The sequence below is a fragment of the Falco peregrinus genome, chromosome 3, assembly GCF_023634155.1.
Source record: "Falco peregrinus isolate bFalPer1 chromosome 3, bFalPer1.pri, whole genome shotgun sequence".
NCBI classification, from domain to species: Eukaryota; Metazoa; Chordata; class Aves; order Falconiformes; family Falconidae; genus Falco; species Falco peregrinus.
Window position 1 is genome coordinate 36,914,382 of NC_073723.1, and position 21,137 is coordinate 36,935,518.

At 36.1% G+C, this 21,137-nt stretch overlaps 1 protein-coding gene across 9 annotated transcripts in view; it reads left to right on the forward strand.

Moving 5' to 3' along the window:
- SNX16 (sorting nexin 16) overlaps positions 1 to 21,137 on the forward strand; it is a 28,206-nt gene that overhangs the window by 2,376 nt on the left and 4,693 nt on the right. For 4 of the 9 annotated variants that reach the window (XR_008746438.1, XM_055799458.1, XM_055799460.1 and 1 more), the window contains 5 exons: positions 644 to 726; positions 2,581 to 3,049; positions 7,042 to 7,128; positions 12,209 to 12,357; positions 17,943 to 18,012. Coding sequence is in view for 8 of the 9 variants with exons in the window: in XM_055799458.1 (XP_055655433.1) it covers positions 2,678 to 3,049; positions 7,042 to 7,128; positions 12,209 to 12,357; positions 17,943 to 18,012 (678 nt within the window). In the remaining variant the exon portion in view is untranslated. Of the gene's footprint in view, position 1; positions 727 to 776; positions 1,661 to 2,580; positions 3,050 to 7,041; positions 7,129 to 12,208; positions 12,358 to 17,942; positions 18,013 to 21,137 lie in introns of those variants that run through there. The other 5 variants (XM_055799457.1, XM_027792008.2, XM_027792012.2 and 2 more) reach the window with 3 other exon arrangements.

Consider the following 21,137-nt stretch of genomic DNA (forward strand, 5'->3'; position numbering starts at 1 on the left):
TTCATTGTGTCAGATTTAGTCAAGAATGTTCTTTAGAAGCAAATACTGTGATCATCACCATCTAATAGGCATTGGCCCACAGTGTGGGGTGGTCTTGTAGAGTACAAAAGAAACTGAAACAGAAGATGTACCCTGAGAGCAGACCTAATGCAGCCCAGCTGCTAATAAGCATTTAGTCAATGGTACCAAATTACAGCTAGTCTGACATAAAAGCCGCTGAAGCATGTACAATGTAAATGTTGGATTCTTAATACCAAGTGCTTTGCAGGTCTCTTGTGTTGAGCTGTGTTGTTTGCCAATATAGGTATAGCCTTTCAGTAATGTATGTGCATTTAAAAGTAGGAGTAAGTTTGTAAGTTCAAGACAGTAAGTTATCGCGACTGGCATCATTTTAAAGAAAAAAGTAATTCCAGAAAAGACACTGTTCACAAGTGTTGTAATGGCTGTAAATGTTGTCATGCTTTATGATTGGGGTTTGGGTTTTTTTTTCCCAAAAAGTGCTGAAAAGCACAGACTTCTTTTTTTTCTTCACTCCTGAGTGAACTTCACCAGATTCCCAGAGATGTGGGCTTATTTTTATTTCCTGGTTCAGATTCATAGTCACGCAGCAGAAGATAACTATTTTTTTTTTATTTATTTACAGATCCTTTGATTTGTTGCGAACCTGGACTCAACTGGGTTCTGTTTATAGAGATTTAATCGCATGCCTCCCAGGAACATAGCTGGGTGAGGCATTCTTTAAGGGCATACTCTCAATTCTTTATGCTGGTAACATGGAAGAGTTACTGAAGTGGCAAGTGAAAAAGGAGTTAACCTTGTTCGGCGTTTTATACAGACAAAAGTATTGCCAGAGAAAATCTGCCAGAGAATACTTTGTTGATATTTCTAGCTCTAATAAAAAAAAATATTGTCAAGTTTATTGTTTGAGGCAGAAAATAGATTTGCTTACTGAGATAAAGGTGGAAAAAGGGAATTAGATCCTGGTCTAGCTCCAGAAGAATATCTCGTCTCGAAGACAGGTATGACTTGCTTCTTTTGAACTATGTAAGGCTGAAGCGGGTCAGACACGGGGTAAAGTCACGCAACCAAGGACAGGACTATGCTTCAACAGAAGCTGCTGGATACTCCAAATCCTGTACCTGACCAGCAAAGTCAATCAGTAGGGGTTTATGATGCTGACATTTCTGCTCCCTTGGATGTTGCCAAGTGTCCAGTCTCATCCCACAGTGAAGCAGAAGTGCTTCTGAGGAGTCACTGCCAGTTTAGAATTGTTCTTGTTGGTCAAGTTCCCTGAGCTTTCTGACATACAGAGTGTGGGATTTCCCTGTGTAGCTGCAAGGATGAGGAAGTTTGGGTTTTCCTTCAAGGAATTCCTTCAAGAGCATTTTCAGTCAGTCTTGTTGATGCTGGTTCATTTCATATTTATTTCCTTATTCATGTTCTCTAAGATTTATTTAGATCAAGAGAATGAAAGCATCACTTCACCCTGGCAATTCAGAACAGATTTGGGTTCTTGATTCTGTATATGATGTTAACCAGGTTGATGGTTTACCATTTCACGGTTACCTCCAACCTTGTGGTTGGTTGCTATACTCTTGAGTGAAATGGGTGGTGACGCAAATCCTATTAATCCAAAGAGGTGGCATCTTATTTGGATCTTGTAAGAGCTCTCTTCTTTGGGTACTTTCTTAAAATGAGGAGATGGTATATTTTTGGCAATTTGATACTGCTGTCTTAATTTTCTTTTGCTTTTTTTTTTAGAAATGTACACATATGCACACAAAGGATTCATTTTGGCCTGAAATGGTTTTTTGAAGAAAAAATATCAAATCTTTTCTTTATCTTTTTTTCCTGAACTTGTTCTTTACATTTTATCTGATGGAATGGAAAGCTAGTGGCTGTTACAGCACTGCTTTTGATGTGCATGCTTGTAAAACTTAGTTGTTCCAATTCATGCTGGAGAAAATGTGCCCAGTTAACACCTACAAATGTCTGCAGCATTATGTGCAACAGAGTTGTTTGGAAAAAATATCTTGCTTTGAAAACAGATCCATTGTACTTCAGTGAATATGTAATATATGCAAATAGGTTTTTCACCTTCATTGTTTACTATGCTGTCTTTTAAATCGTGTCATGTATATTGTTGCATGCATGTTTGGCTCATGTAGTCTGTTCCAGATCTAACAGTAGCAATTCTGAGAAAAGCTTTTGTATTGTTCATGCTAAACAGTCACTAAAACTACACCAGCTTCTTATATGCCTAAAAATTGCTGACTTCAATAAAACAAAATAGCACTTAAATCAGAAAGGATAAAAAGATTTTTCTCTTTTGTAATCTTGCTTTAACTTTGTCATTTTAATTTTAATAGTTGTGAAAGACAGAGCTTCTGTAAAGCTGTCCATCAAAGTGCAGAAATACAATTTAAAAGTAGCATTTCATATGAAGCCAAATTCTGTATGAAAATACTTAACCATCAGTACTGCTATGTACCATCTCAGTGCTGATACAGATGCTTTCAAAGTAGTATCCCAGTGTTGTATTCACTTAAAAATTACAATATTTTCTGTCCTTCGCTGCAGGTACTGTTCTTGAAAAGAAGAGAAAACATGGCTTACACAGTGAATAAACCTTGAACTCCTGGACCAGAAACTGTTTTTTTTCTTTTTTTCATGAAGGATGGCAACACCATACGTTCCTGTTCCTATTCCTATTGGAAGTTCATCATCCAGCTTTACAAACAGAAACCAAAGAAGTTCTTCTTTTGGGAGCATCTCAACAAGTTCCAGCTCCTCAAAAGGACAGCTGGAGGACTCTACAGTTGGTAGTTTTAAAAAGATGAGCGTGCCTGACCAGATTGGTTCTACGTCATCTGTGTGTAGTAGTCCACTTGTTAGGACTAAATTTACGCGTATGGATACATCGATAGAATACTGTACTCAGCCTGTAGAAGAAATGGAGCAGAATACAGATTCCAGGAGCTGGGAAGATCGACCGTCCACGCCTACTATACTAGGTTATGAGGTGATGGAGGAAAGGGCAAAATTCACTGTAAGTTATGGGGATAGTATGGTTCATCCTGTAATGACAAGATAACACTTGAAAGTACTTTGCATTCTCTTTCAGTATTTAGTCCTGCAGTGCAGGAATGTTGGAGTACTTTACAAATACCAATTTGGCTTCAAAGTACTGGTGTCATGAGAGGAGAGTATCATTCCCATTATACAGGTGGGAAAACAGAGACTTAGAAGCAGTCTTTCCTGTAATTGTGTACATGGAATAGAAGTTCATTCTACTTCAGATAGCAGTTTCTGCTAGAAAAGTCAGGAAGTCCTTGTGAAGTTACAGTTCCTTGTGAAATCGAACTTACAGAAGTTCTGGATAGTTAAACATACTAAGTAAAATGTAGTCTTTTATTTGAAGTGAATGGTAAGACACCCTGATATTTGCCTTTTACAGTGATTAGGAACATAAAACACTTGCATTAAAATGTAAACATGTAGGTTTCAGCTTCTTGCATTGCTACGCTTAGTTTCCAAGAAGGGGAAATCTGCTCTGAAAACATCAGTATGAGATGTCACATACACAGTATCTCATGACAGAACACCAGCTTAACTGATTTGTAATGATTTTTCTTAAAATGTACTGTAGCTGGCAATTCAGGGTTTTTTGCATGCCATAAATATATTAACGCATTTGTGCGTTTGTTTTTGTGGATGTGGTTGAAATATTTATTTGAGATAATTCAGCAATGCTTGTGGGACTGATGAAAGTTGTTCTTTATTATTATGTTACTTTGAGAGCAACATTAATCAGAAATAAGTAAAGAAGAGTAATAGCAGATAATGTTATGATTAAAAAAAAAAAAGGAAGCACTCAGACTGGAGGTTGTAGTGCAAAATCATTTGTTATTTGCGCTTCTTTGTATTTGCAGGAGAGTTGGGTGCTGGGAGGGGTTCAACCATAGGATGTTGCTGAGAGAATATTTATTGCAGTAGAATTGAAATTAAAAGCAATTTTTTTTCTCCTATATTCTTCTAGATTGGAAACGCGTGGAATCTAATGCCCTTATGACAGTTGAAATACTAATAAAATCAAGTTCTTTTTGTAAAGAATTAAATAATGCTGGGGTTTAATTATTTGAGAATGATGGCTTGGCTTGTCATAAGCTTTTCAGTTTCTAATATCTTCATGCATGATATTGATATATTCAGTTTCTAATATCTTCATGCAAGATATTGAAGACAAGAGCCAGATTTTTTTTTATGTGTAGCTTAAAAAGATTCCTTTTAAATAATATCTTCAAAACTAAAGAAGCAATTAGTATTGTTATATTGACAAGGGTTAGTCTGAAAATGTGCCAAGGCATATTCCAGTGTGCGTGTAAGATGTTCTTCAACTATAGTAACAGTGACAACTTTGACTCATTTTATGTAGAAGGCCAGGTTACAATACAAATGACACGTTCTTCATGGTTAAAATGTTTGCATGCATTTTTTCTCTTTTGGAATTCACTTCTGTTGCTGTTTTTGTTTCTGAAAGCGCATAATTACTGGTTTTTTTCAGTTGCATGTTGAAAATAAGCTTGCTATTGTGCATTAAAACCAATGAGTAATTAGTCTTAGAAATTTTGGTTGCTTCTGCAGTGCAAAATCAGAAATTAAATTGAAATCACCTGTAAAAGGTGAGACTTAACTGCTGGAATTTTTCTACAGTAAGCATCTCTTAGTTCCCAAAAATATGAATCTGAGTTACTTAAGCTGGGTGATTTACTAACTTCAAGAGCTAAATATTAGTGCGTGTTTGAGTGCATGGCTGGTGAAGCTTATGGGAGAAAAAACTTAGGCTAAAAAATGTCTTTGTAAGCAATTGGTCTCAGATGAGTTAGCAGTCCTGGAATGTTCAATTAGTACTTCTTTTTTTAATTATTTTTTTAAGCTAACTAGAAATGACAATGAGATGCTGAATCAGCCAGAGGTTGTTACTAAATATTGGCGTATTTTCATTGGATATTTTGTATTTGTGGAGTAAGGCAATTCAAGACATTAATGTCATTCTAGTCAATCCTGAATTAATTTGTAGGGTTTTTTTCCCCAAGACCTTGTGTGAAGTAACTGACTGTTGGTTTTGTAATACTCTAGTTTTTCTTGGTTTATTAATTACAAATCTTGAAAAAAGTTTGTGGTTTTTTGGTTTTTTTTTTTTAACTTTGGCAAGAAAACCAAAAATGTTTGTTTCGGGTTGACCATGGTGTTTTGGGCCAGTAATCACAAGGTGATTGTGGTCCTTATTACAATTAAGTTGACTGTAATTTGTGAAGATTTTTTTTAAAGTTGTGTAATATTTACTTGGGAACCATTCAAAGTGAAGGTCATACTAACTGGATTTTTTTTCATGTGTTCATTTGTAAGCAATGCCTCTGCATAAATTTTAGTAGAATAAAAGAATAAAATAGTGATTAGCAAGTCCACAAACATATTCCAAAGCTGTTTTTTTCTGTGTTTTACTGTGTAGTCGCAAAGAGTGTTCACAATTTTATATAGTAGTTCTGCTTTATGAAATTTTCGTAAAATAAACTGTTTCTACTTTTGGTATGACAAGAAAGCTAAAACATTGGGACAAACATTTATACAGAAAATGTAAGACAGAAGAATTGCATTATAATGCTGGCTTCACAGGCATGTCTTCCAGCTTGAATTTTAAAAGCTGATAGCTTTTTGTTAATGGCTGAAATACAGCCTCTGTCACAGTCCATGACTTTCACAGGTGAATGCTGCTTGAAGGTGGAATTTTGTGTTTAAAATGTAAATAGGAGAAGTACTTTTTTAAAATTGCTTTTAATTTGCACTGTAGTTATCTGTAGTTTGTGTAACCGTCTGCAACAATATATTATAGAATACAGAAATGCTAAAAATGGTTTCATTTGTACAGAAGCTGGCTAGCACTGGGGTTAATGCCTACTGGGACTACAACAAGAAAAAGATTCATCAGCTAAGACAACTTGCTGTGAAAACATGAAATAATGGAAAAGTTTACTGTGTAACAGATTAGAAAATGTTTTAAATAGAATTTGGTTAAATGAGTATAAGGGATTGTTTATGATTCCAAAAATACCTTTTTCTTCCTTGTATTCTTTTTTTTTTTTTTTTTTTTTTAACTGGCAAGCACCTAGCCTAGGAAAGCTAACACAGTACAATTACAGAGCCTCTCTTTCCTTATGTGAAAGTAAGGTTGTGAGATAAGAACTCTTCTTTCCTAGACACTGCTTGGTATTTTCTAGATGAAGTTGTGTGTTGTTAGATTCATTGTGTTCAGGCATTTTGAGTATCAGTCCTCTGTAAAAGGTGATTGATTTTTTTTGTTATTAATGCATTTGCTTTTAAATAGGAAGATGGTACTGCTGTGCTGTTGTCTTGCTAAACCTGATTCAAAGGGTCTGTTACTTCAGTTCTACAGTGCTAGTATAACCGTTCTGGTGCAGTTATCTAGGGAAGTGGTCATATTTTGCCTGGAAAGACAAAACCTAATGTTCGAGACAAATGAAATCAGGGGAGGATGTTATTTTTATCCTGGCTCACTTTCCCTTTTGAAGCAAGTCAGATGAGACATTTTAAAACAATATAGCACTCAGTACCTGATTATTACAGTCATCTTAAAAGTAAGATTAGCTTCAAGGATTAATGAGTAAAACTATAATTCAGCAAAGGTTAAAGTAGATCACTAAAACATACTTGATTTACTCCATTGATAGCTGAGGCTTGTTTCTCTGTGGAAGAAATCTGGATGCAGTTGCACAAGCCCTTTCTTAGAGACCTAAAATAGTTAAATATACTTAAGAATTATAGAAACTCCTTCCTTAAATTCTGAAATTAATTTATACTGTTTGTACTGAAATTAAGTTCGTGGTGTTGGGGTTTTTTAAATCCAATTAAAGAGTCTCATTTTATCCACAGGTTTTGTAGCATTAAGAAATAAAGGATAACTTCAGCCTTCAGCCAATACAATGTGAAGTTCTTTACCTTTTTTCCTGTTTTTCCACACAGGTGTACAAAATACTGGTAAAAAGAAGTCCAGAGGAAAGTTGGGTGGTTTTCAGACGGTACACTGACTTCTCCAGGCTTAACGACAAGGTGAGAATTAAACATCGTTAAATTCTCAGCTAACTTGCCTCTCTTCTTTCATGTTTCATTTTCTTTGTCTCACATTTTGGTCACCCTTTTTTCTTGCCATTTTTTACTGCATATAGAACGCATACTGTATTAATGATTGAAAAACATACAATTCCTCATTTTTCCTAAGATGCATGAAATAACTACAGCTAATGTAAAGATGGTATTTCTTCATCTGAAATTGTTGGTGTGCTTCATACTTTATTCCTAAACTATGTGATAAAGGTAATACAACTGTTTAATAGTTGTATCCCCTGCATGGAAGTAGAAATAGGGGCCTGTATTCTCTTGCAGGAATGATCCAATAATTTTTCAGTCCTTTTCAGTGCAATAATCTCTGCTTTTTTCATGATAAAACTGAAGTTTCATGAACATAAGTAGTTCTTTGTATGCTGGTCAGTCAGTAGTTTTCAGTGTTTTCAAAGGTAATTGTGAAATATTTCAGCTCTTTAAAGCTGAAGACAGATATGATAGGTAAATAGGAGTTCTGAGTCAGCAACTTCGTATTTTTAGAACACTTGAAAGAAAAAAAACCATTTGTACAAGTTGTGGGGTTTTTTTTAATTGGTAAATAGTGTTTGGCTATCGCATTCAGCATTATATCTATAGAATCATTGAACTAGAAAAGCAGAAGTACACTTTTCTTTGTCCTACTGTCAACTCCTAAGAATAATCTTTCATTGCAAGTTTAACGCGTTTTCTGCTATTATGTTCATTCATGTTCAGGCTTGTAACATTTTAACACTCCCTTTTTTACCTATAGTAAGGGGCTTTTTGTATATCTTTTCTTCTCCTTGGATCAACGTGCCTAGTCAATAAAAACATAATTCTGATTTAGTTTTGATTATGGACACGAACTTACACATTTCTGTGGGTTCTTGGCTTGACCTATTTGGATGTCTTTTAGGCTATCTTTAAAAGATCAATGCAGTCTAAACTGATACATATTGTTGAATGTGAATTACTTTAGAGATTTCTTTCTGAAGAAATTTCTGCCTTTAATTCAGTTTATCCTAAATTAAGGAATGCCTTGATATTGGTGAAAGCCTGACTTCTTTTGAAATGTTTGTGTTCTGGGAGTTTCAACTCCAATTTCAGAAGTCAAGTCATGTAACAGTTTGTATTTTGGTCAGCTATGTCAGATACAGGTCAAGAATTGGTTTACATGCATTGACTTTCAGCGTGGTTATCAGTAGTCTGAAAAATTAAAATGCCACAGGTATTCATTTTAGAATAGATGTTTAGATTTTACAAGTGAAGTCCTTAATCTTTGCAGTCAAATCTTAGACAAAAATGTTTGGCTTCTCACACTATTCATGGGTATTAGGATTTCTGTTTCAAAGGAAGAACTTTATTATTGCCTTGTGTTGCTTACTGAAGCTTTTTCATCTTTCAGTATACATCTAAACCTTTAATATGTTGCTGTTCTATAATTCTCTAGAAGTTTTAGAATTATGGTATGTGTCAGTTCCTGGAACTGGCATTTCTGTATCATAAAAAGCATAATGTCTTGCAAACTGAAGATTAAATGGTTAAATGTGCCATCAGTGGTTAAAAAGATGCAGTGCAACACTGGCAATTCCTTGTTCTCTAATGGCAAATGCAGACGTGAAGTTGTATGCATGTGTACTGTCAGGATTTTCTGTATCTCCTAGAATTCCACTATGAACAAGAGAATTATACTATCTTATAAATCCTTTCCCCCACCGTCCTTCTTGAAGTTGGTGGCAATTACTCATTCCCTGAAACAGTACTTGAAACTTGGCATTAAATGCCAACTGAATTGAATAATTGATCACTACATGTATAAGTTCGAGGTATTAACAGAGAGGGGAATGGCTTTTCAGGAAGACCAGGTAAAGGCAAAAGAGCAGTATGTTTTGTATATGTCAGGTACATACTTACTCACAAGTCCAAACTGAGAGTTGGATTTTGGCAGTGGCTAAAAATGAAGAAAATGTGAAAATAAGAACAGTGTCCCTATAGGGACATGCTTAGACAAAATCAGGACTAGATGAATTAATGCAGCTCAGTTAACTAACAGAAGCAGCTAGTGAACTTTTTAATAGCACTCTTTATTTGCCCTGATCTCTCAAAAAAAAAAAACCCGACAAAAAACAGAAAAACAAGCCACAAAACAGATGACCAGAGTATCTTAGAAAGTGTTTTGTTCTTCAGCTGGTTTCTGAAATACTTTAGTAAGGAACAGCTAATAAAACAGAAATGAGTGGGAGTAAAAGAGCTCAAAACCATTAACTTAGCTTTAACGAATGAAACTAATAAGTGCAGCAGCAGGTTAAGACTTGAACAGATTTCAAGTGTGAACAATATGTTTTTTGTCGAAGCCATCTACTTTGCAGGCAATGAAAAGGTTATGAAAACTCCACACCTACTGAAAGAAGACAAATAGATGATGATGGCAAAGTAATCCAAAGTAAAGGAAGAATGAGATAATGCCAGTATAGGTACACAAGAAGCCACATAATGATCTAAGTCAAAAGTAATTTTTTTAAAAAAAAGAGATAAGCACAAGGAGAGCAGAACAGTCTTTGAAAGACTTAACGCAGAAGTGCTGAGATGCACGATGAACTGTCACAGGATGCTAAAAGCGATAGGTTAAGTTTTATATAATTCATTAGAGATGGAAGTAAGGGAAGGAGGCAGTAAAATAACTCAGTTACTTGAGAGCAAACTGTAAGAAGCACATAGCGAATGTTACAGCAAAGACTGAAATACTGTCTTGCTGTAATGTTAACAAGAAATTTTATTTTATTGGATGTTAGAACATGACAGAGCTTGAGGGGTTAAGAGCAAAGGCTAAAGTAAAGACATTTGGCTAGATGCATGGTTTTCTGTAAGAAAGCCTAGTGGATTGGAGAAGTATGTGAAGAATGCTCTTTGGTCCCATAAATGGTGGGAAAAGAACTTTGTAAAGTTTATTACTGTGCTGGTATTGATATTATACAAATAATGATTTCATTATCTTAAAGGCCAGTCTTAAGAACCAAGAAGTTACCCATTTCTCCCTGAGCATGTGCCTCATGTGATATGCATAGTGTATCATTTGATGATGTAGGGGAGAGACATCTAAAAAAGATGCTGGATCTAAGCAGGCAGTCACAGCCAGCATAACTTCTCTGACCCACAGTTTTCCTGCTGTGTCTGAGGAGTGTTCAGGAAAGAGTGCCCTAGGACTGTGCTGTTGAAAATTACTCTGCTGACAGCAGCTAGCTTTCTCATACTGTCTTCATCCACAAAAGGAGTAATCTGTGGGTAGGCATACTCTTTCCTTAGAAATAAATTACATGGTCTACATTACCAGACAAGTGAAATTACCATTAAGCAGAAATCTGTGTGGTTGAAGAGCTTTCCCAGCAATGGTTGTCTGCAGTCCTCTCTACATCTAACACAGGAACGCATTTTTTTATCTTCTCTGGGCTCAGTTTTATTCAGTATTTTATTAACTTAAGAGGGGTTGTGAAGCATAGAGGATGCTAACATATATGGTATTAATAATAGCTTGGTAAGAGATGAAGGAACTTTGCATGACCAAAGATAAACTTAAAAATTATCAAGAAGAGTCTAATATCAAGATGAAATTTAGGAGGAGGAAAACATATGCTTAAATAATTAAATGCAGAAATAGAGCAAGGCTTTAATAATAAAGCATTCTATAAATAAGAAACTAATAGTTATCATGGGCTTTTGGAATATACAATACTTGTGATGTTAAAAAAGCACCTTTCTTGTCCTGTGAAATGGCACTTAGATGAGAAAGGATGATCCACTAACATGGTTCTCCCTTTAAACTGTTTAGAGAGATTCTAGCTGAAATAGTTTGTGGTTTTAACTTCTTAAAAACTTAATCTGTTGAAAGAGCTATCTGTTATCATTTTTCATGAGTCCAGAAGGAGTAGTTAAATAAGTAAAGTTATTGTCAGAAGGCTTAAATCAAGATACCCGCTGAAGAATTACCTTGTAGCTAGGTAAACACTGAGTGCTAAATTGTTTTCAAGGCAGATTCTGGAATCCCTGTCACTGGAAAATTCATACAACTATTAGGTGTGTGCAGTATATCCCTGACAGAAGTTGACTTAATCCTGTCTTCAGGAAAAGAATAAATGATTCTTGTGGCAGTTGGAGGAACATTAGATTTTGTAAATTTCCTGTTGGTTGTAAATCCTCTTCCAAGATTTCTTTGTGTCAAGCATCCCTTCCAATAAAACACATTTAAAAATTGGGGTTTATGAAAGTGTTAATTTTTTTTATATTCATGCATATTAGATAAATTAATTGGCATCCTTGGACAGATCCATCATTATAGAATTTTATGCTTCCATCCACTTGCATATTTAATTTATGAATTCAAAGAAAAACTGCAGGTATTTCTGATGTTGAGTATACCCTATTACTATTTAAGTGACTTAAAAAAGCAATTTTGCATGTTGGTACTAGGGTTTGGGCCGCATTCAAATGTATGTTGAAATTTTAATATTCTGGGTGTACAAGGGAGCTACTCTTTACTAGAAGTATCTCATGCATGTGTTGTAATTCATTCTGCTAGCCCCCCCAAAAAAGATGAGTTGCAGAGTTGTAGGTCTGTAATGGGCTTTTGCATATTTTTTTTGAAGTTTATTTAGTACTTGCTATCCCTGAGTGCTTTAGAAGAAACTCCACTGAAATGCTTACTTATCTGATACATTTTACTTACATAAAATTTTCTTGGATTTACTGATTGAAAGGCATTAAATAGCAGACTCTGAGATGTTAAATAACAAAGTAAGATTTTACATTTCCTGTTTTATGTGGTAAATTTGAGAGGTTATTTGATTGTGTGAGGTATCACAGCAAATGACAGAAATGTGCCCACAATTTATGCTATAGTGTGATTGTATTTATGTTTGAGACTTACCTTGTGCTTGAAGTTAACAATAGACAGAAAGATCCTGTAATTCTGAGTACAGTCAGTGCCTGTGTCAAATTCAGTATTTCATAAAGACATTTTCCCCTTGGTTTTCTTTGGCTTTGATTTCTATTTCAGCTAAAAGATATGTTTCCAGGCTTTCGGTTGGCTCTTCCCCCAAAGCGCTGGTTCAAGGATAATTACAATCCTGACTTCTTGGAAGATCGACAGTTGGGACTACAGGCATTCCTCCAGAACCTAGTAGCTCACAAAGATATTGCTAACTGGTATGTGATTCAACTTTGGTTGTGGATTTGGATTTTTTTTTTTGTCTAAATTCCTCGTATAGGTGCCTAGACTCAGACAGTATATCTTTGAGCAATTCAGTAAGGAATTTAGTAACATCAGTTTTGTGCGTTTGGTCATTATGTGAATTATTTAATATCTTATTAAATTAATCCTGTCCGAACCTAAGCAAAAAAAAACATGGGGGGGGGGTGGGGGGTACAGTATTTTTAATTGTATATGGTTAACTACTAACTGAAAGCTGTAATATTTAAAATGTTAGACTAATCCCATGTTTACTCCTAAAACATTACTTCTGTGTGCTGAATGTGGAATTGCTACATTGTTAATTTATATTGAGATTAAATGTTAGGCTTTCATAATGCAAAGTACCTACACTATTATACGACTAGTTCTTAAAATGTGTATTAAACTGAACGTTTTTAATTTATACAACGTGATAGTAATAGAAGTACCTTTACAGACTGCTTTACATAAGTAAATGTTAACCACAAATCAAAACAGTTTAAGAGTCTAAAAAAAACAAGTGCAGAAGTCTAGTTGAACATTTTCTTTTTTCATACAAAGTTTAAGGTTCTTCCAAAACTGGAAGATAAGCACAACACAATTTTGGCAAATGAAATCTAAAATCGTTTTAATATAGCCCAAAAGAGAATTTGAGTAAGAAAGTTGCAGTGGCAGAGCATTTGCAACACCAGAAATAAAAAAAGTTGAGGTTGCTGTATCAGAGATTCTTTGAGGAATGATTCTGAGGAACTGTCTTCATCTAAAACTTCGTTAAAAACAAAGAGTAAGGAAATCTCTAGAGAAAACAGCATTCCCTTACGAATTTTAGAGGAACTAAAATGTGAAATTGCTGAGCTGTGGTGTGAGACTATATAATGCTCGTAGCTGCTTTTTAGTAGAATGGCTATTACTACATTTGGCACGCTTTTATAAGGCATTTGACTGTTGCATCTGAAAGCTAGAGACCAGTAAGTCAGTCTGACTTTTGGTACTGCTTGTAATAAAAAAGAACCAAAGTGATAAACAGGTAAATAAAAATAATACTTGGAAAAGCAATAATGTCTTTTGCAGAGGGAAATGTATCTAAAGAGTAGTTAGGAAGGAGCTTGTTTAAAATGGTTGAAAGGCAAGGGGAAAAGGATTGATGAAAATCTCGGGGTATTATACATGGCATGCTGGATCACAGTTTACAGGCACTGTTGTTCAGAATATCTGGAAATTATCTGGAGAAGGGAATGAACAATGAAATTATGAAGTATTGTAGAGGGATCCTGAGGCACCAAGTGACACTCATTTTCATGTCATGAAGTGCAAATTGACAGCAAGTATGTACATACAGAATCATAAACTCAATTGTGTTTTACAACCTGGAAAATAACTATTGGTATTGATACAGTTTTCTGAATCAGTTCAGTATTCAGCAATAGTCAAAAAGTTGCATAAAAACTGCTGAAGAGGAACTGGGGGGAGGGGGGAAGTTTTTGCTGTGGGAATCTGAATTGCATTTCCACATAGTCCAGTGCTAAAACATAGCATTTAGTTTCAAAAGAGGGTCTGCTAGAGGTACAGGGGAAAAAAGCAAGAACAGATGGAACTACAGACAAACATCCCTGCAAGAATGCTGTCTTAGGAAAGGGCTGGCTAAACAAGGCATATGAAATCATCAAGGGTATAGGGAAGGTAAGGAATGTTAATGTCTTGGATGATTCATAGTCATCTCTCAGTATGTCACACTGAGTTGCGAAGCTTTGCTGTGAGATATCAGAGACAGAAAGCTTAAATAGAAAAAGAAATTGGGATCAACCTGGGAGTTTCTGTCAGTGGCAATTAAACATGATTATATGCGTGAGCTATGTGGCTGATAAGTTTAAGAACTTCCTGTTTGTTAAATTACATAATAATAGGTGTGCCAAAAAAAAGGAATTATCCTCTCAATGTCTGTCTGCAGCAGCATAACATAAGTGACTGGTCTGCTTGAATAGAATAAAATCACAGAATGGTCTGGTTGGAAGGGACCTCTGGAGATCACCCAGTCCAACCCCCTGGCTGCTAAAGCAGGTTCACCTGAGCAGGTTGCACCTAGAGCATCCTGGCGGGTTTTGAATGTCTCCAGAGGAGACTCCACAGCCTCTCTGGGCAGCCTGTGCCAGTGCTGTCACCCTCCAAGTAAAGAAGTTCTTTCTCATATTCAGATGGAATAACAGCACACAAAGGCTTTATGCTTCATGTTGTTGCAGCTAGTTTGGTGTCTCAGCTAGCTTGTTTGTATCTTGATGGTGGTCCATATTGGACAAAATGGTGTTTGTCATAATTTAAGGCAAAAAGTTCCAAAACATAACTTTTAGACTGTATCACTTATGAAACGGAAAAAGGCATTTAAATGTTTGTGGAATCAGTTTGTATTTTGGTTAATGAACAGATAGTTAATTGAAACGTGGTTTTGAGGAAAACTGACCTTGGCTGTGTAAGACTCTACATGAAGATTAAGATTTTTAATAGACTTTATAACCTATTGTTACAGCTTATGTTCTACTGTTTGGATCTATGGAAGGTCTGGATACCTTGGGAAGAGATTAGAACTAGGGAAACTTGATCTGTCTGATTTCTTTATTAGTATTTTTTTTACCTACTTATCAAAGAATAAGTTACCATTAATGAAAAATAATATTTGCACCTTATATGAGCGGTGGTGAGCATCTGACTCTGCTTCCTCCTTAAAAGTGCACAATTTACTTCTACAGTTTTGCAATTAAGTCAAATTGCTTGGGTAGCACCAAAACCAGATGAGCCTTTGAAGTCTCTTTTATTTCTCTTTATGCACTATATTATCATTGAGACATACTGACAGTAGGAAATTTGCCCTTCAGGGATAGGAGACCTCATTTGGTACACCTACTTTTTAATAAAACTGGATTCACAAAGTAGTTTGAAGATAAAATGTAGGATGGTATGCAGGTGACTAAATTTAGAGTTTGTGTTCTATGGATTTCTTATATTTTGCCTTCTATTAAAGATTCAGTGAAAGATCAGATTGAAATCCACCCACAGAGTTTAATGTGTTCAAGAAAATTTCATACAATTCACAGAGCGGGAGAAAGAAGTTTTACCTGCTAAACAGAAGTGTAATTTGGCTTTATCTAGATGACACAGCTCTCCTCTGCCTCCACCCTGTGTAAGAAGCTTGAAAGGGAGGAACTCGGTCAGCTGTTGAGTCTTGTCAGGGATCCCCTGTGCCACACTGGCCCTTGCTGCCCTTTGTAGTGCTGGTGTGAGCTGGCATCGCTGCCTCCCTTAAGGAGGATGCCAGGTAGCACAGGAGTAAAGAAAGAAGCCACGTACAGCAATCTGTCATGTGATGTACAAGAATTCTGTGAAACTTTTAAAGCAGAATTTTCTCCTGTTTGTAAATGAAAGGAAGAGGTGCAACCCCAGGAGGGGAGAGCAGGGTCAGAGCAGACAGTACAGCTAGGCTGCAAATGAATGTTTGTGCCATCAGGTGTGTATTTTAAATAATGAAACAATGTTTTCGGTGACCTGTGGCTTTTAAGTTTTTGATCTCTTTATGGAAAATAGTGAATCTACAACTTCCAATTTCAGAAGTTTTGAAAACTGTAGAAAAAGACAGTTTTCTGTCAGCAGCTGTAGGAAACCAAAGAAAATGTGTTTGATCTGATGTAAGTTGATGATATATGTAGATTTGATATTTTTGCAGAGTTATTTTTCTGGATATTTTGTTTTTTTCTCACAAGCATTACTGCATGTTATGACATTTCAATGTTACTCTTTCATAACACAATAAAATTACTAGCAAAACTTAGAAGTTAAATACTTTTAAAATGTTTGAACTGAGCTGTGTGAATTAGGGTGAAGATATTGAAGAAAATGATAAGCAAAATTTTTTCCACATAATGAATTCTTCTGCATTAGGCATACGTGAGTTCCTTCAGCATCTTTATGAAAAGAACAATTCAGCCATTAAGGAATGGACTTGAGCATCATGTTGGAAAAAGGTCGTTTCGGACATTAAACTATTTGGAAAGGAAAAAACCAACCCTGCTGCTCTCCTTGAAATGTATTTTATATGCCTGAATACCATGTCCCTTGGTTTGAGGTTATGTTTTCTAATCATTGAACTAATGACTTGTTACCATCTATCATTTTTTGTGCCAATTTTGTGCGGTGATCTTGGTTTCTGTAGCAGAATTTTTTTATTTTTTCTAAAAGTACATGGAGGAATTGGTTTTAGTAGTACAGGTTTAGGCTATGGCTTTCACAGATTGACTAATGTGAGACGGTGGAGAGGGCAACAAAGTAAAGGTTTAATATATTTTAGATAAATATTGTCCAGAGCTTTTCTAAAACTAAAAGTGATGGTATAATCAATGGTTAGTGTTTGCACAAGAAATTTCTCTTCTGGTTTTGCTTGCCAAACCTGAAACTGTTTGATTAGGTTTGTAGTTGGGTAAAAGTTTCCTTTCTTGTGTTTGTACTTTGCATCTGCCTCAAACACAGAAAATGAGCAGAAGACAGAAAATTCCTTCCTTTTACTCTTACCTTCCCATGGGACTTAGAAGAGGGAAGGAATTAGTCTGGATTTACATCTTCTGGTTTTGTGCATTGATTGCAGTAGGAGATGATTTAAAGATTTATAGTACGAAGTGCAAGCACAGAATGGCTAGTAAGTTACTACTTTCTAATTGGTTGCGAATACAGTATTCTGACTGGAGGTTATTTACAGAAGAATGACTACAACAGAGCAGGAAAGTATTAGAAAGGTGGCTGAAGTGACATGTTTGGAGATGTTGAAGAGTTCTGTGAAAAGTAATCTAAACTTGGAAGATAGAATGAGCAAGATGCTCAAAATACTCTATAGTAAAGCACAGGATTACACGTACTTCTTTCTTCTGGACTGTGCAAAACAATGCACAAGGGAGATGACAGTTTTACACAATTTTTAAATGTGTTTAGAGATAGCGATGTAGTATATCCATGCCCTGTTAACCTTGTCACTTCTTATTCTAACTTATTCCTCCATATATAAAAATATCTACTGTATGTATAAAAGTTAGAAATTGTGTATATATCAATGAATTATGATCTTAGCAACATGGAGACACATAAGCATGTTTCAGTACCCATGCTTAGCTCCACTATTATTTCCTGAAGGGACCTGCATATGGATTTTAGCAACATACTTTTTCATCCATCTTTTAATATTTATTTTTCACTAGGAGAATTTTTCAAACTTCTTCAATACCAAAGTGATAAACTTGCTTGTCAGTTGTCATGTAGTGACGAATTCTATGAAGATTTGAAAAAAATCATGTTCTGAATTGGCTTAACTCTCTGTACTTGCACAGCTTCTGAAATCATATGTTAAATACTGTCTCTTGTTAAGCCATACAACTGAGACAATATTGTAAATGTTATTTTGAATACTTGAGAGTAAATTGGAGGGTAGATGTTTGTGTCCGTTAAAGAAATACTGTGCATGTACAATCATATTTGCATTGTTACTTTTTTGTACTTCAAGTAATTAGCTCTCTTTTATTTGCTAAAGCCTTGCAGTGAGAGAATTTCTTTGTCTGGATGATCCTCCGGGTCCTTTTGACAGTCTAGAAGAGAGCAGGGTAAGTGCTACATAATATGACAAAAGCAGAAGGCAGTAGTTAGAATATTATAAAATCTGCTGAACAGTGTGGAATGAAAGACTTTTATTTCTGTTCTTTCACAAAAACTTGCAAATGGATGTATTTCTAAAACTGATACAGTCTGATTATTGGCACACACTGATAATCTGACCAGTGTACTTCATCCCAAGGTATAATCTCTTCCTTTTTGCCTTTTATGACCAGTGGATGAAACTTGTCTTTAAGTCAACTGTTGAATATAAGGAGAACTTTTTGTAGATTTACATTCAACACATTGTCACCTTAGACTTCAGGTCTTGCAGTAAAATGTTTCTTGCTATGAAATGTAACAACAGGAATAATTCTGACCACCAGAATAGTGTTCTTGCAGATAACTGTTGTGAGTAGTGGTGTAAAAGAGCCTTTCAACATGCATTTGAGTACATTGAGCAAACAATACTGGATGCTGCAGCCTGTTTTATTAGAAATAGGTTTCACTGGCATGCAGAGGTGTATCAAGTGTGACTAGAACAGGTGGTCTTAGTTTTCTTGCTTTAGAATAACTGTATTTTGGAATTGCACATATATTGTTAATACTGTAGAAATCACGAACGTTAAGTGATGTTCCTTCAAATAAATTCAGTTACCAGTTTTGTGTGTAAGTGAGAGTACCTTGGCTCTTGCTATATTACTATGTACATCTGAAGGATTTGATATGTTTCTTGTGTCATAAACTCATATTTGATTTCTATACAATCACTTTTCATTATAGCTATTTAAGTTGATGAAAATTACCAAGAACTACAGGAATTACTTGGTCAGATAATTAATAAAGAAGTTTAAGTGCTGCCTTCATTGAGGTTTTGATCATGTGTACTGCAGTGGAGTCTCAGGGTTATTCTTCTGCCATAGGAATTCAGGCAAACTATTAAAATAGCTGTGCTGTTGTAGTTTGATCTATTAACCATTTTTGTAAAGTTGTTTGAGAAAGCTGTCGTAAGATTCTGGTCTCCAAGGGATACTCCACCGTATTACAGAGTGGTTGAAGTTGGAAGGGACCTCTTGAGATAATCTAGTCCAACTCTCCTGCTCGAGCAAAGTCAGCTACTGCATGTTGCCCAGGACCATGTCCAGTCAGGTGCTGAATATTCTACAGAGGAGACTTCACAACCTCTCTGTGCAACACGCTCCAGTCTTTGATCACTATCACGGAAAAAAAAAAGTTACCTTGTGTGTTCAGATTGAATTTCCTGTTTTTTAATTTGTACCCTGTTGTCTCTTGTCCTGTCAATGAGCATCACTAAGAAGAGTCTGGCTCCCTCTTCTTTCCCTCCCATCAGGTGTTTATACCCATTGATGAGATCCCCCCTGAGCCTTCTCTTCTCCAGACTGAGGAGTCCCAGCTCTCTCCTCCTCTTACCACATGAAAGATGCTCAATAATAATTGATTACAAACTTCAATTATGATGTTTGAATTGTGAAACCTGGGGTGCTGGTGGACAGCGAACTGGAGATCAGCCAGCTCCCTCAGCACTCAGAGGTGCGATGTGTCAGGCCTCATGGACTTACGTATGTCCAATTTGTTTAAATATTCCCTGACCTGGTTGTTTTCCACTGAGGGTAAATTTATCTTGCCCTTTCTTGTCTTTCCCTCTGGTTGCAGAGGTCTGGTATTCCTGAAGGCTGGGCTTACCAGTCAAGACAAGGCAAAGATGGGATCGAGTACCTTAATGTTTTCAGTGTGATTTGTCACATGCTGTCGATTTGGCAGCAGGTCCATGGTTTCCCTAGTTTTCCTTTTATTGATACGTAGAATCTTTGTAGAATCTTTTCTTGTTTCCTTTCACATGCCTTGGCAGACTCAGTTCCATTGGCCTTCACTTTCTTAGCACTGTTCCTGTAAGATCAGACAGCAGAGCTATACTTGGTCACCTCTCCTTGCTCCCACCACTAGTACACTTGCTTTTTATGTCTGAGTTGGGTTAGGAGTCCCTTGCCTATCCATACAGGCCTCCTGCAACCTTTGTTTGACTTCCTACTTGTTGAGCTGACCTGTTACTGAGCTTGAAGGTGATGATCCTTGATTATCAGCTAGCTCTCCTGGACTGCTCTTGTCTCCAAGGTGGTTTCCTATGGATTCTTTCTTCTAATCAGGTTTCTGAAGAGGTTGAAGTCTGCTCACCTGAAATCAGTGATGGTGGTTCCTGGTTTTTGCCCTGCTCCTGCCTGTTAGGATCCTGAACTCCTGCGTATCAGACAGCATGTATATCCATCCCTCACACTCTTTTTTTTCCAAAACAATGCCTAACTGTAGGACAAGCACTATGGTTCACACTTATTCCTGGAGATCATTTTTGAAGGGATCTCAAAAATCACTTCTGTTTTGCTTTACTGTTGTCATACAAAGCATTGCAAAAAAAAATAATCTTGTTACCATTTTCCTAATAATGGAAAATATGGATATCTTCTGTTGTTCTACATCTATTATTCCAGTTCAAGAAAGACTTGCCGAAACATATTTATCTTTTTGGGGAGGGGTACAGGTACCTCCCTCATTAGAAATCAATTCAGCCATATAGAAATCTAATCACAGAAATGTAGGCAAAATATTCACTAAAGCAATCTGGTTGGGTTTTATTTTTGTCACATCCTTGGTAATTATTTCCACAGGTCCTTTCCCAGACATATGTGTTTCATGATCCACTGAAGAAGGAATCAAAGCTGTCTTCCAGCTGGCCTAGTTTTGTTGCCTTTCCAGAAGTTAGAGGAAAAATTGGTCCCGCCTGAGTATTAGAATTGTACCACACTCCAGGTGTCCAGCTCTTCAAGGAGCAAGATACCTCATTACACACAATTCCCTGATAGGTCTTTCTCAACTCCAGTTCACCTTTCTGCTGTTACTGCATCGTTCAGAAATGTTTATGTTTTCTTGGCTGTGAACAGTGACTTCCTTTCCTTGGGCAGCTGATACACAGATTGCATTAAGAAATGACTTTTTCCAAAAGGCTTTGTTCATTTTTCATGTAGAACAATGAAACAGTTTGCACCACCTGTGGAATAATTTTAGTTAATCTCTGAAGAGGAAAATGTGCATGTGCATAAATCTAAAGATAGGAGTAATATAA